We start from the raw sequence: 16,318 nt of genomic DNA, 5'->3' as shown, positions 1-16,318 counted from the left end.
ATATTTCCAGAAATTATCAGGAAAAACTATCCTCATATCACAACAACAACAATGATATTTTGAGAACATAATTAAAAACCTTGAGTGAAGGATTAGCCCTTAAAAATGAGATGTATTGGCATTGTAGGGCTCAAGTAATTAAAAATTACAGTCATATGGACCAATTGGAATGAGTGAATCCTTGACTTTTGTCTTCATGCCTGGAAAAAAAGGTTTTCTGCCCAAAATTTATCATTGCAGAAAGAATAAAATTCTAGAATTGATCACTTCTTTTCCTAATTTTTAGCAAAGAATTTAGATAATATTAAGATTAATTATTCTTTGAATATTTGATGGAATTCACCTATAAATCCAGCTAGTCTTCCTTCACCCCAATCCCCAAAAGGAGGTATCCTTTCAAGGTACCCTCTATCTCTCAGATTCTACTCCCTATGGGATAAAAATTCTACACTCCCAGAAAATCAGTTTAAATTAGAATAATTTCTCTTTTACCAAAATCTGCTTGCTTTATCACATGTGGAATATGTTTCCACTGACAAAGGAAAGTCCCATAAAATTAAACAAGACAAACTTGTTCACGTTGTGTGTGTGATAAAATGAGCAGTTGTTAAGCCAGTTTTTAAACCTGTTGAACCTGTGCAGCATTGTAGAATTCAGCTGATATTTGAAGGCCTACCACTTAGTTGCTGAGAATGTTGATTTGTTTATTTAATGAAAATTGATTGAATTGTTTTTATAGAATCATAGGGCTGGAAAGAATTCAAAGAGATCATTCCCTGCGAACCTGGTCAGAAATATATATAAAGAATTCCTACGGGTAGGTAGGTGGCACAGTAGATAGCACACCAGCCCTGAAGTTAGGAGGACCTGAGTTCAAATTTGGCCTCAGACCAAATACTTGACACTTACTAGCTGTGTGACCCTGGGCAAGTCATTTAACCCCAACTGTCTTAAAAAAAAAAAAAAAGAATTCCTAGAAGTTTATCATTTTTCTTATTCTTAAATATTTTCTAAGAATAAGATTCCTCCATAGTTTTTCTTGATAATATATTTATATGTGACAACTGTCACAGAGCTCATTGACTTAGTTCTGCCTTCTAGCCTTTATTTTAGACTGTTATTCTCACTCTGGAATACTTCTACCTCCTCTCTCCAAATTTGTAACACTTTCTTTTTTCCTGTTTTCAAGTATTACAATGGTAATAGCTAGCATTTATAAAGTGTTTTAAAGTTTATAAAGTGCTTTACAAATACTATCTCATTTAATCCTCACAAGGACCCTGTGTGGTAGGCACTATTATTTTCTCCATTTTACAAATTTAGGAGCTGAGAGTGGGAGATGTTAAGTGACTTTCCCAAAGACACACTAGGGGGCAGCTAGGTGGCTCAGTGGATAGAGTGCTAGGCTTGGAGTATGGGAAGACCTGAGTTCAAATGCAGCATTAGACACTTACAAGTTAGGTGACCCTGGGCAAGTCACTTAACCCTGTTTGCCTCAGTTTCTTCATTGGTAAAATGAACTGCAGAAGGAAATGGCAAGCCATTCCAGTATCTCTGTCAATAAAATCCCAAATGGGATCACAAAGTCAGACACAAGTTAAATGAGTGAATAACAACTACCTGACATAAAGTTACTCTATCCACTGTGTCACTCAGCTGCTACTTGTATCCCTAATGCTAGGCACACAGTAGGCACTTAATAAATGCTTTTTCATTTTAACATGATACAATCAAAGAAACAAACAAAAAAGTTTGCTCTGTGTCCTCTTTCAAGTCTGCTGAGTACTAGGTACTTTTTTCAAACTTTGATACTGCTTTGTTTCCATTATATAGTTGTAACCAATGGATATTTGTTTTGTTTCTGTTGATTTTGCTTTGTATAACTTTCTAAAGATTTTCCATGTATCCTTGCTTTGATATTTATATTTGTAAGGTGCTAAAATATTCCATTGCATTAATCTACCATACTTCATTCAGCTGTTTTCCAGTTGTTGGATGTATAGGTACGTTGTTTCTAGTTATAAATATATTTGTATTTAGCTATTATATGTAAAGTGAGACTATTTCTATACAAGATGCTTTTTTTTCTTCATGTGGTATCTCTAGCATAGAGCCCCATAAAATCAGTGTGTCAAAAGGAATGGTCAATTTTGTGACTCTTATTAAATATTCTCAGGTCAATGTCCAAAAATTTTGAACTCGTCTATTATCCCTCTAAGAATGTAATAGAGTGCCCATTTCCTCATAGTTCTGCCAACATGCCAACATGGAATTGATTTTTTCACCAGTTTATAGTACATAATGTGGTATCTTAAAATTGTCATGAATTGCCACATGATATGAAACTTCACTTAAGAACTGGCATATCTATGAAGTTGCCCATAACTAATCCCTTCTGATACCAGTCTCACCAATTAATGCTTCTGTATGTATCATCATTTAGCCATTACCTGTTTTCTATTTAGTTTAGTCCTTTATTGTGTTCTTCTACATTACTACTGTAAGATTTACAGAAACAGCACAAAAATAGGATTAGAGAGGCATATGACTATAAAAAGAGGTTGGCCAGTCACATAAAGAGCAAAGGATAACCTGTGCATAGTGTTGGCATTCTTCTCTGGTATCCTGACAATGTCAATAATCATTAGACCTCCTAGGGACGATTTAGCAAGGGATGTAATCAAGAATTTCATGGCAAAATACGTTATGGATGAATTAGTATATCCCGGGGTAGCTAGGTGGTGCAGTGGATAGAGCTCCGGCCCTGAAGTCAGGAGGACCTGAGTTCAAATCCAGCCTCAGACCAACACTTGACGCTTACTAGCTGTGTGACCCTGGGCAAGTCACTTAACCCAATTGCCTAAAAAAAAATTAGTATATCCCCCAATTAGATTATTGATAATTTATCATTGATAATTATGATCAGATATAGGATTTTAGAGGTTGCAACATAAGTTTCATTGCTTTTTGGAATATTCTATTTAATTTCTTCCTCCAATATCTAATGAATTAAGAGTAAATTTGGATTATTCAAATTGAGGTAGTTTCACATGAAAATTCAAAGTGTTTCTTCTGACTGTTAGCAAAATTTGTTGTTATTGAAATTGTTATTGAAATTCAACTACTACAAACCTACTACTAATACATACTAAGCGTCTTTAAAATGGGGGCAATCTGGGGATTGAAATTTATTGTCTGTATTCAAAAGTTTTGCAGAGTTTTCCTGTAATATGTCCTGAAGCATGAGATTCAGTTTTGGGTTTTGGTTTTTTTTTTGTTCTTTTGAAAATTTGTCATTTTTTTCTGGGAGGCTTGCAATCATTAATTTATCTCTACGTATCTTATCTTCAAAGTCAGTCACTTTTGTATTGAATTCATGTGTTCTTTTTCTTTTTTGAACTGGCACATTTAAATTGTCACATGTCCTTCCACACATTTCTGAATTTTTTTTTTCTCTTTGATAAGCCCTACTCTTTGGAGAGAATGTCTATTGTGCCTTCTATATTTTGCATTCTCCTTTTTTAAAATTTTGCATTGATGCCTGACTTTTGAGTCAATTTAATTTCTAATACCTTCTGCTAACAGTTTTGTTTCTTTTGAACTATTTTGGAGTTTCTTGCTATTACATAATGGGCAGAATGCAGATTTCTCTTTTTGACAGGAGAATTTTGGGTTGGTTAAACTCTTATTACCTAAGCAATTGTTCATCCATCATTTTTGAAGAGGATCAATGACATCAACAGATGATGACTTGACTTGCATGTGAATTGGATTTAAGTGACTCAGAATTGCACAAAGTTGTCAACCTCACTCTCTCTTCCAGAGTCATTTAAGTCCAGTGGTAACATAAAAGTCAGAACAACTGGCAACGGTTCAGGATGCAGTGGATAACCTTGGAGTCTTCTTCCTTCCCGGTCATTGGAACAAATTGTTCTCATCCTCCCATTCTGCCGGGGGAAGTCTTCATATGCAATAGTGTCCAGTAGGAAACATAAGAGTATAATTCAAGCCTTGCAAATCCCTATCTACATATGGATATATTTTCAATTCTGGATGACCTCCCAAATTAGTCTCTTGAACTTTGTGTTTTTTAACTTTTCCAAAAATAATTTTATTTATTTTTTCCATAATAGTCATGTTGTGAAAGAAAATATAGACAAAAAAAAAAAAGGATGTTTCAATTTGTATTCAGCCAACATCAGTTCTTTCTCTAGGGATGAACAGCATTTTTCATCATAAGCCCTTCAGAGTTGTCTTGGATCGTTGTATTGCTGAGAATAGGTGAGTCATTCACAGCTGATCAGCTTACAATATTGCTGTTACTTTGTACATAGTACTTTTAACTTTGCATTAGCTCATGCAAATCTCTCTTGGCTTTTCTGAGAACATCTCACTCATCATTTCCCATTGCACAATATTATTCCATCACAATCACATAACACAATTGTTCAACCATTGCCCAATTGATAGGCATATGATCAATTTTACATTCTTTGCCTCTGGAAAAGAGCTGTTATAAATATTTTTGCACATTTAGGTCCCTTTCCTTTTTTTTTTTTTAATCTCTTTAGGGATACAGACTTAGTACTACTAGGTCAAAGGGTATGCATGGTTTTAGAGCCTTTGGGCATAGTTCTAAATTGTTCTACAGAATGGTTGAATCAGTTCACAACTCCACCAACAACGCACATTTTCTCCACATCTCCTCCAACATTTATCATTTTCCTTTTCTGTCCTATTAGTCAATCTAATAGGTATGAGATAATACCTCAGAATTGTTTTAATTTGCATTTCTCCAACCAATAGTGAGAGCATTTTTTCATATGGCTATAGATAGCTTTAATTACTTCATCTGAAAACTGTTCGTATCTTTTGATCATTTATCAACTGGGGAATGACTCTTCTTTTTATAAACTTGACTCAGTTCTCTATATTTTTGAGAAATGAGGCCTTTATCATAGTTGCTAATGGTATTTTCCTCCATCCTATTCCCACCCTCCCCCATTTAAACTATTCTCTCTCTCCTTTCACCCTGTCCCTCCTGCTTCTAACTATCCCCTCACCCAATCTGCTCTCCATTCTATCACCCCTCCCTTCTCTTATCCCCTCGCCTTCCTTCTTTCCTGTAGGGTAAGATAGATTTCTATACTCAATTAAGTGTGTTATTCCTTCTTTAAACCAATTCTGATGAGAGTAAGGTTCACTCACTTCCCCTCACCTCCCCACTCTTTCCCTCCACTATAAAAGCTTTTTCTTGTCTCTTTTATGGGAGACAATTTACCCCATTCCACCCCTCCCTTTTCCTTTCTCCCACTACATTCCTCTCTTACCCCTTAATTTAATTTTTTTTAGCTATTATCCCTTCACACTCAACTCACACCAGTGCTCTCTGTTTACATATACTCCTTCTATCTGCCCTAATAATGAGAAAGTTCTTATGAGTTACAAATATCATCTTCCCATGTAGGAATGTAAATAGTAAGTTCCTTATGGTTTCCTTTTCTTGTATACCTTTTTATGCTTCTCTTTGAAAGCCAAATTTTCTATTCAGCTCTGATCTTTTCATCAAGGATGCATGAAAGTCTTCTATTTCATTGAATTTTCTTTTCCTCTGAAGGATTATATTCCATTTTGCTGGGTAGGTGATTCTTGGTTGTAAGACTAGTTCCTTTGCCCTCCATAATATCATATTCTAAGCCCTCTGATCCTTTAATGTAGAAGCTGCTAAATCTCATGTCATCTTGACTGTGGCTCTATGATACTTGAATTGTTTCTTTCTGGCTGTTTGCAATATTTTCTTCTTGACCTGGGAACTCTGGAATTTGGTTATAATATTCCTAGCAGTATTCACTTTGGGATCTCTTTCAGGAAATGAAAGGTGGATTCTTTCAATTTCTATTCTTCCCTCTGGTTCTAGAATATCAAGGCAGTTTTCCTTGATAATTTCCTGAAAGATGATGTCTAGACTCTTTTTTTGATCATGACTTTCAGGTAGTCCAATAATTAAAAATTCTCTCCTGGATGTATTTTGCAGGTCAGTTGTTTTTCCAATGAGATATTTCACATTCTTATATTTTTTCATTCTTTTGGTTTTGTTTTATTGTTTCTTGATTTCTTATAAAGTCCTTAGCTTCCACTTGCTCAATTCTAATTTTTAAGGAAGTATTTTCTTCAGTAAGCTTTTGAACCTCCTTTCGAATTTAGTCAATTCTACTTCTTAAGGCATTCTTCTCCTCATTGGCTTTTTGGACTTCTTCTTTCACCATTTGACCTATTCTATTTTTTAAGGTGTTATTTTCTTCAGTATTGTTTTTTATGTGTCTCCTTTACCAAGCTGTTGACTCATTTTTCATGTTTTTCTTGTATCACTCTCATTTCTCTTCCCAATTTTTCCTCCAGTTCTCTTGATTTTTGAAATCCTTTTTGAGATCTTCCATGGCCTGAGACAAATTCCTGTTTTTCTTGGAGGCTTTGGATGTAGGAGCTTTGACTTTGTTATCTTCTTCTGAGTGTATGTTATGATCTTCCTTGTCACTATAGTAACTTTCTATGATCAGAATTTTTTCTGTTGTTTGCCCATATTCCCAGCCTATTACTTGACTTTTAACTCTCTGTTAAAGTAGGACTCTGCTTCTAGGGTGGAGGGAGCACTATTCCAAGGTTCAGTGGTTTTCTGCAGCTATTTTCAGAGATGCTTCTGTAAGTTTTCAGTTCTTTCAAGGTGTTATGATCTAAGGAGAGGTATTTACCACTCTCCTGGCTTGTGCTCTGGTCTGTGAGTAACCATAAGCACTCTTTTCTACCCTGGAACTGTGATGAGGGTTCCTGCTGCACTGTGGCCACAAGCTCTGGTGTGCTAGTGTTCCTCCTCACCTGGGACTGCCACCCAGGATTGCAACCCAGATCTGACTATGGGCAAAGCAACAGAGTCCTGCCTCAGTGCTAGCAAAGAGACTCCTGTAATCTCCTTCTGACCAGTTGTTCAGTCTCCTCTTACCATAAGTGAGTTGAGAGCTCCAGAAGCAGCTGCTGCTGATTCAGTTGCTCCCAAATCCTGTTCCAGTTTTCTGGGGCCATGTCTGTGCTGGAACGGCCTGCAGAAGACTGTGCTCCACCCTTACCCCGGTATGACAGACCTTTCTTGCTGAACTTCCAAGTTGTCTTTGGCATCTGTGGGCTGAGAGGTCGGAAACCATCACTGTTGCTACTGATTCAGTCATCCCAAGACCTGCTCTGGGTTTGCTGGGGCCTGATCAGTACTGGCATGGCCTGTGTTAGACTGTACTCCTCTCTCACCCTGGAGCAACAGATCTTTCTTATCAAACTTCCAGGTTGTCTTGGACTGGAAAACTGTTTCACTCTGTCTTTCTGTGGGTTCTGCTGCTCTAGAATTTGTTTAGAGTCACTTTTAAAAAGGTATTTGGAGGGGTTTGTGGAAGAACTCAGGAGAGTCCTTGCCTTTGTCATCTTGGCTTCACCTCATCTCTTTCACTTTGGCACAGCACTATTTTTAGGTTGTTTTCCCTTGTATAAAGACAGACTCTATCTCTGCAATTTCTACCCATCACTCTTAGAACTGCCCTCTGGGGACAAGTAAGACATCTAATCTGTCTTCCCTAAGACAGACTTTCAGATTCATATTCCCTTTAAATCTCTTCTCTGTGCTAAGCATTTCTAGTTACTTCAATGTTTCCTTATGCAGCATTATCCCCCACTTTTTTTTTTTTTTTATCATTTTGTTTGATCTCCAGACGACATACTTCTCTTTACTCACTAGAGAGGGTAGAGAACTGAAACAATTCAGGTGGTTTTGGTATAAAGGAATAAAATCTCAACCTGGAATATAGCAAAAATTACATTGCTGCCTTAGAGAATTGTAAATATACACACACTTGCTGCTCTTACTTGCTGTATGAATATGGGCAAGTCACAACCTTGCTCTGTCTCAACAATAAAATGGGGATATTACTTTTGACACCTACCTCACACAGTTATTATGCAGATAAAATAAGACAATGGATATAAAGTGTCTTGCAACTCTCAAAGTGCTATATAAATAAATATCATCTCCCTTATGACCATTTCTGCTTCCCCTTTGCCCCTTTGGCTCATTAATGCCCATATTATCTTGGACTCTCCATCATGTCAGACTATTGAGAACTTATTATTTAAGAACATTTTATAGGATCCTAGATATAGCTAGATGGCATCTCAAAAGTCATTTAATCTGGCTCCTTTATTTTATTTTTGGATTTTATAATTCTTTGAAATGTGGTTTCCCTTCCTATTATTGCCTCTTTTACTTTGTTGTTATTATATAAAAATGCTTTGGATGTTTAGGGGTTTGTTTTATAGGCTGCAACTTTATGGAAGCTGTTAATTATCTTAACTAGCACTTTTCCTGGTTCCTAGAATTTTCTAAGCAAACCATCATGCCACCAGGAAATAAGGATAGTTTTTATCTCCTTTTTACCTGTCTTTACAGCTCTAATTTCTTTCTTTTGTCTTAGTGTTATTGCTAGTTTTTTTTTGATTGTTTGTTTTGTTTTTTTGCTTTTTGGTGAGGCAATTGGAGTTACATGACTTGCCCAGGGTCACACAGCTAGCAAGTGTCAAGTGTCTGAGGCCGGATTTGAACTCAGGTCCTCCTGACTCCAAGGCCAGAGCTCTATCCACTGTGCCACCTAGCTATCCCCTATTGCTAGCATTTCTAAAACCATATCAGATAATGACAGCCCTCTAATATTACAGTTGAGGAAACTGAGGCCCAGAAAAGTTAAGTAACTTGCCCAAATCCATTTTTCCCTCCAACTCCACTCCTTGGTATAAGTTGAGGACTATGGAGAGGGGGGGGAAGACTGCATATAATTTCAGACTTTTTCAATATTTTGATTAGTTTTGCCTGATTTTATTTTTTCTCTTTTTTATTCTTTGCCATAAGGAATGGCTCTCTGAGAGGCAGAAGGACCAGGCTACACTGGAAAATGTAAAAAAAAAATCAATAAAATTATTTTAAAATTAGTATTTTAAAATAAAATTTAAAATTAAAATTAAAATATTTAAAATTAGTGGACAGTAATAACAAAATTATGCTTGGATAGAATTGTGAAGAGAAAAATGATGGGAAAAAGGAAGATTTCAAAATCAATAAATTAGAACATTTTGTCCTCCAAGATCCCCAGGCACTAAAGAGTGCAAGTAAAAGCAAAACAAATAAATGATTGTAAAAAAAAGAAAGAAAAAAAGATTGCATATTATTCATGTTGATAACATTATATATGTTTATATAAGTCAAATAGTAAATATTACATGTTGCAACAGCTTCTAAAAATTCAGTCTAGCTAATAACTATATTCATGAGAAGGGCATGGGAACAGTGAGGTACATTTCTCTCAGTGCAGTTGCTGCAGTTCTCCCTTCCTTTCCTCTAGTACCATTTATACTTAAGATGGGGTTGCAGAGCTCCAACCCAAGGAGGTGGCAAGAGAGGTTTGATGTAACCTCTATTTCTCTCTTCCCTTTCCTTCCCCCTCTCTCTAATCCAACCGGAGTCTACTACAGAGAGCTACTGTGGATCCCTGCTTGGGTTCAAGAATCATTGTATAAACTGTTCTCTTGGTTCTGCCTACTTCCCTCTTTATCAGTTCATACTTCCCAGAATTCTCTGGAATCTTCTCTTTCATCATCAATATGACACAATAATCACAGCTCCAATGAGTTTAATTATTAACTCTATACAGATAACTTTCAGAGCTTTATCCAACTTCAATCTCTCCCCTGAGCTTCAATCTTCTAGAACTGGATGTTCTAGTTTGTAATAGCTGGGGAAAAGCTGCATCCAAAAGGCTTTAACCCAGAAAAAGCCACCCACTCAGTAGATTTTAGTGACACACAGTAGACTTAGTGACATCTCAAACTTAATGTGTCTAAATCAGAACTCATTATCTTTCCTCCTAAGTCCTACCCTTTTCTAAACTTCCCTATTTCTATTGAAGGCACTACTATTTTTTCAGGCTCCCAGGTCCATAACCTTAACATTATCGGTGATTCCTCACAATCTTTCACCCCAGATATGTAATCAGTTTTCAAAGCTCGCCATTTGCCCCTCCAAAATATCTCTTGTACCCAACTCCTCTACTTACATAGCCATCTTAGTTCATGTCTCATCAACTTTCACCTAGACTTTCAAAGTGGCCTCCTAATTGGTCTCCCTGTCTCAAGTCTCTACCTTGTCCAATCCAACACATATATGGGTCAAAGTGATTTTTCTTAAATCCATTGCCTCCCTACTCATCAAATTTCAGTGCCTCTCCAAATGTAAACTCTTCTGCTTAGTTTTTAAAATCCTTCATAACCTGTCGCAACCTATCTTTCAAAATGCTGCTAATCTGGTCATCTCTCTGATCCTTACCCACAGAACTCCATCTCCATGCCTTTGCATAGCCCATCTCCTATGCCTGGAGTGGATTTCCTCCTTGCCTCTGCTCCACAGAATCTCTTTCTTAAAACACTGCCCAAGCATTGTCTTCTATACTCCTCCTTTTCCATTTCTTCCAACTGCTAGCACTTTTCCTAGCTACCTAACTTAACTATTTTTTATTTATTTTGTATTTTTTTCTGTACAGAATTATTCTAATATACTTATTAATAAGCTCCCCTGGCAGCTTTCAGGGATTCACATGACTCATCACTGTAGCTCTTGGTGCTTTAGAATGATGCAGCAAGGCAAACTCCAGGTAGTCCCTTCTACCCCCATCCCCCACTTTGTAGTCCAAGGTAGGGTGGGGGAAGGCTGTATGAAAGTTGCATCAGAGAGGATGGGCCACTAAACCAGAAAATGCCTCTCATTCAGTAGACTTTAAAAGAAGTGACTCCGCCCTGTTATTTCTCATCTCTGGAATGTAATTGGCTTTACTTTTGGATTTCTTATGGGACTGGGTGAGGGATGGCAGGGAGGGACTGGGGCCCTTCCCCTACCCAGGCAAAAATAGCAAACTGTTGGCAAGTGGTTGCTAGACTACAAATTCATAACTGAGTTTGAGCCTTGGCTTTTTTTTCTTTGTGTTTCTTCTCTCTGTATAGGTCAACAAAGATCCTGAAATGGAAGTTTCTACCTTGGGAGGCAACTTCGGGAAGTTTGATAGTATAGGAGCTACGGGTTTCTTCAGTTTGTGCTAACTACAATACAGGAGGTGGTCCCTACCTCTACTACAGTTTTTTTCTTGAAGTAGAAGATGGCCACCAACAGGAAGAAGAGCCTAAGTCACAGCCTGGAATACCAGAAGACATGGACCTTAGACAAGTTGTTGGCTAGTGCTGAACTGAAGTAAAGTTAAAATGGCTACATGATAAGCCACCACCACCCCCAACTTTCCTCCAAAATATTTTGTGATTTGATATTTTAAACATAATTCTTTTTTGAGAGTATAATAGTAATTGTTATTATTTTTTTTTAATTTGTTTTTATCAATGCAAGCTTGTCAGTCTTCTGTGATTTAAGCATTTCTTTTCTATATAGGAAAAAATAGCTGTCCTATAACTGATCTACTTTGTACACTGAGTGTTTTTCTTTTCAAGACTTTTTTAAAGACCCTAGACATATGCCAAATTTAAACTTTACATAATTTTCTCTGGGTTCTGAAACAGGGGCAGGAGTATGCTGTAGTCAGCTTGAACCAATTTGAGAGAACCAATTGTTAAGTATTCAGTGTAAACATTTACATCTCCCAAATCATCAGACTCTACAAATCAGGGATTGATTTATTGTTTTATTGATTTTTAGACTTAAGAAAGTGATGGAGAATACACTAATAATGTAGATTAAACTCAAAAGTGTGTGTCGTATAGGTTCCCCTCCCCCCCTCCCCCGGCAGTTTCAGAGAGCCAGTTGTTAAATATTTACTAGCACACCCCTGGATAGGGGTTTAAAAAGTACCAGTGTGAGGGGGGGAAAAGAGCCAAAACCCCTCTCTTTTAGGGTCAGGCCCCCTAGGACTGAACTCAGCTCATGTCTGTGCACCAGAGCAGTGGGAATTCTGAGAGGGAGAGGGCAAGTATCCCTTGGTCAGAGAAGCAGGAAGAAAGGAAGGGAGGAGGGAAAGAGGGAAGGAGGAAAGAAGCATGTATTAAGTATCTACTATGTGCCAGGCACTGTGCTAGGTGCTTTATAAATATCTCATTTGACACTCATAAAAACTCTTAGGAGGTAGGTGCAGTTATTATCCCCATTTTATAATTGAAGAAACCTAGGCAGAGGTTAAATGTCTTGACCATGGTCATAGTAAGTGACTGAGACTGGATTCAAACTTAGGTCTTCCCGACTCCAGATCCAGCACTGTCTGTACCACCTAGTGTTTCTGGGAAAAGTTAAGGGTAATTTAAAGTCCTTTATAATGTTTCTCCAACCTATTTTTCCAGATTGATTTTATATTACTTCCTCTCACAATAATTCTTCCTTCTCAGCTGACTTATTTACTATTCCCTGAACACATTCCATCTCCCATAACCAAACCTTTGCATAGGCTTCCCCTAGACTACCTCATGCCCAAAATGTTTTCTCTTCTCACTTCTAAAATTAAGCTCAAGTGCCACCTCCTACAAAAGGTCTTCCCTGATCCCCCAACACATAGCTTCAGTTCCTTATACCCATCATATCCTCTACATTACTTTTATATGTTGTTTAGTCATTTTCAATTGTATCCAACTCTTTGTGACCTCTTTTAGGGTTTTCTTGACAAAGATACTGGAGTAGTTTGCCATTCTTTCTCCAGCTCATTTTACAGATGAAGAAACTGAGGCAAGGGTTAAGTGACTTGCCCAGGGTCACATAGCTAGTAAGTGTCAGAGACCAGAAGTCTTCCTAACTCCAGGTCTAGTGCTCTACCCATTGTGCCACCTAGCTGCCCACTTTTATTTTTACTTTGTATATATTTCATAACTGCTTATCCTTGTATACTATTCCCTCCATAGAATAGAAGTTCCTAGAGACTAAGGACTGTTTTTTTTTTCCTTTTTAATTTATACAGGACCTAGCACAATAACTGGAACATAGTAGGAGCTTAATAAATGCTCACTGAATTAAGGTTGAGTTTTTCTACCTCTTTAAAAGTCTGATCTGGTCTAAAATTAGAATGTCATAAGGCCAATTCATATAGCCACAGACCAAAGCACTAACCTGGATGGATAGTGAAGTAAAGATACAGATTATATTGGCCATCAGCATACATGTAGCAGAGACTATAAATTTACCTCTTCTTGGTGTACTGCAATTCTCATGGAGGTAGTGCTTGGCTTCCCTCCATCTATCCTGCTTTCTTGGAAGTATTCCTATTCTACCATGGGAGAGAATGGGGCCTACTCTACTGGTTCAAATATCGACCTTAAATTCAAGAAGACCTTGGTTTGAATCCCAACTTGGAAACTTACTAACTTTGTGACTAGGCAATTCAATGAACCTTAATGGACTTCAATTTTCTCACCTGTTAAATGAGAGACTTAGTTTTAATGACCATAAGGTCCCTTCTACCTGGAATCTAGGCTCTTATGATGCTCCAATGTCAGGGGAAGCAGCCCTGTGTAAACTGAATAACTCCACTCAGGTAGCCTCGGAAGGATACATGGGTTCAACCAGAAGGATATAGGGTTAGTTCTAGGCCCATAAGAAGTGCTGATAAGGGCAGTAAACGCTTAACCCAGAACTAGGGGAAGAAGGAGGGGAGAGAAAATTGTAAATTTGCCCTTCTCTAATCAACTGTCAATGACACTCACTGGAAGATGAGAGGGATAGGCATTGAATTATCAAGGAATATTGCTAAGCAAATTGTAGAATAATGCCTATAATGAAGTATAATTACAAGCACAAAGAACTTAAAGAAATAATGGAAGATTTGTATGAACGGATATAGAACTACATTTTCCTCTCAGTCAAAAAATTTACTCCTATAACAACATAGTTATATCACAACTTTAAAAAATGGAGGATGACATATAGCTCACCACTGTGTCTCATCAATACTCTTCATCAGTAGCTACACAATGTCTTGTGTACCCAGCTAGCCTGGGTGAGCTGATGGCCAATATAGTCTATATTTTTACTTCACTATTCATCCAGGTTAGTGCTTAGGTTTGTGGCAATATGAATTGGGCATTCTAATATAGATATCTATAACTGACATAGAGAGGAAATAAAGAGTCCAAAGAATAATATAGAAAATAACTACAATAATGTAAGTGAACAGAACACCAAAAGGAAGCTGAACTCCAAGTAATCAAAATAATTATTTGGACCCAGAGAAGAAATGAAACATGCTTCTCTGCTCTAGGTAGTTAGGCAGAGGACTCTACAATTAGGCAGAATGCTGCATACATTGTCAGCTGAGGTCACTGTGTAAGTTGTTTTTGTGTCACCATTTTTCTTCTCTACAAAGGATGATTTGCAATCTCCTGAAAGGAAGTGATAAAGACTGTGATAGAAAAACAAGGCATCAATGAAGTATGGTTATTTGCAATCCAACAAACTCTGGACAAATTCTGTACTTAGATAAGACAGGATTCTTTGTGCTCAATAACTATTTTATAATCAGGAACAACATTGGATGCCATAACAAAACAATTTTCTCCCCCTTTTTTTTACATAAGCCAAGATTTTTTTTTTTTTTTTTGCTTTTTTGGTGAGGCAATCAGGATTAAGTGACTTGCCCTGGGTCACACAGCCAGTAAGTGTCAAGTGTCTGGGGCCAGATTTGAACTCAGGTCCTCCTGACTCCAAGGCCAGAGCTCTATCTACTGTGCCACCTAGCTGCCCCCAAGGTTTTTTTTTTTGTAGGTCAAATTTTTTTTATGATAATTTTTATTTATTTTTTTCTTTTCAACATTTACTTCCACAAGATTTTGAGTTCCAGATTTTCACCCCATTTTGCCCCTCCCCCCACCCAAGATGGCATGCATTCTGAATACCCCTTCCCCTAGTCTGCTTTCCCTTCTGTCTCCTCCCCCATCCCCTTCCCCTTCAATTTTCCTGTAGGGCAGGATGGATTTCTGTACCCCATTTCCTGTATTTCTTATTTCCCAGATGCATATGAAAACTTTTTTTAAACATGTGTTTTCAAAACCCTGGGTTCCAAATTTTCTCCCTTCCTCCCTCCCCACCAACCCTCATTGATAAGGCAAGCAACTCAATATAGGTTATATATGTGCAGTTATGCAAAACACTTCCATAGTAGACATGCTGTGAAAAACTAACTCTATTTCCCTTAATCCTATCCTGCTCCCCAATTTATTCTATTCTTTCTTTTGACTCTGACCCTCCTCAGAAGTATTTGCTTCTGATTACCCCCTTTCCCAAACTGCCCTCCTCTCTATCATCCCTTACTCTCTTGTCCCCTTCCCCTCACCCATTTCCTGTAGAGTAAGACAGATTTCCATACCCAACTGAGTGTGTACGTTATTCCCTCCTTAAGTCAAATTCTATGAGAATAAGATTCACTCATTCTCTCTCACCTTCCCCCATTTCCCCTCCACTGTAAGAGCCTTGTCTTTCGTTTTTTTTTTTGTGAGATAATTTACCCTGTTCTACCTCTCCCTTTCTCCTTCTCCTAGTATAATCCTCTCTCACCCCTTAATTTTATTCTCCAGATATGACCTCTTCATCTTCAACTCACCCTGTGCCCTCTATCTATCTATATCTATAGATACGTACATATAATTTTTTTCCCTTCCACTACCCTAATACTGACAAAGGTCTCATGAGTTACAAATATCATCTTTCCACACAGGAATGTAAACAGTTCAACCATAATAAGTCTCTTATGATTTTCTCTTTCCTGTTTACCTCTTCATGTTCCACTTGAGTCTTGTATTTGAAAATCAAATTTTCGATTCAGCTCTGGTCTTTTCATCAAGAATGCCCAAAAGTCCTCTATTTCACTGAATGATCATTTTTTCCCCTGCAGAATTATACTCAGTTTTGCTAGGTAGGTGATTCTTGGTTGTAATCCTATCTCCTTCGCCCTCCGGAATATTATATTCCATGCCCTGTGGTCCCTTAATGTAGAAGCAGCTAAATCTTGTGTTATCCTGATTGTGTTTCCACAATACTTGAATTGTTTCTTTCTGGCTACTTGTAATATTTTCTCCTTGACCTGGGAACTCTGAAATTTGGCTACAATATTCCTATGAGTTTTCCTTTGGGGATCTCTTTCAGAAGGAGATTGGTGGATTCTTTCAATTTCTATTTTGCCCTCTGGTTCTAAAATATCAGGGCAGTTTTCCTGGATAATTTTTTGAAAGATGATGTCTAGGCTCTTTTTTTGATCATGGC

General features: G+C 37.5%; 2 protein-coding genes across 4 annotated transcripts in view; one reads left to right on the top strand and one right to left on the bottom strand.

The window, feature by feature from the left end:
- IL1R1 (interleukin 1 receptor type 1) overlaps positions 1 to 11,543 on the top strand; it is a 79,492-nt gene extending 67,949 nt beyond the window's left edge. The window contains exon 13 of one of the 2 annotated variants that reach the window (XM_027835288.1): positions 11,083 to 11,543. The gene's annotated coding sequence lies outside the window, so the exon portion shown is untranslated. Of the gene's footprint in view, positions 1 to 4,214; positions 4,237 to 11,082 lie in introns of those variants that run through there. The other variant, XM_027835298.1, reaches the window with a different exon arrangement.
- IL1RL2 (interleukin 1 receptor like 2) overlaps positions 1 to 16,318 on the bottom strand; it is a 71,501-nt gene that overhangs the window by 10,505 nt on the left and 44,678 nt on the right. The window contains exon 11 of one of the 2 annotated variants that reach the window (XM_027835319.1): positions 12,865 to 14,442. The exons of the other annotated variant lie outside the window; for it this stretch is intronic. Within the exon in view, the coding sequence (XP_027691120.1) occupies positions 14,318 to 14,442 (125 nt within the window). The 3' untranslated portion in view covers positions 12,865 to 14,317. Of the gene's footprint in view, positions 1 to 12,864; positions 14,443 to 16,318 lie in introns of those variants that run through there. 2 annotated transcript variants of the gene reach the window in all.

This window comes from Vombatus ursinus, unplaced genomic scaffold (genome assembly GCF_900497805.2).
Source record: "Vombatus ursinus unplaced genomic scaffold, bare-nosed wombat genome assembly UNPS02004312.1, whole genome shotgun sequence".
In the NCBI taxonomy this organism is placed as follows: Eukaryota; Metazoa; Chordata; class Mammalia; order Diprotodontia; family Vombatidae; genus Vombatus; species Vombatus ursinus.
Note: the sequence above shows the minus strand (reverse complement) of the source record. Positions and strands in the feature narration are given on the sequence as shown.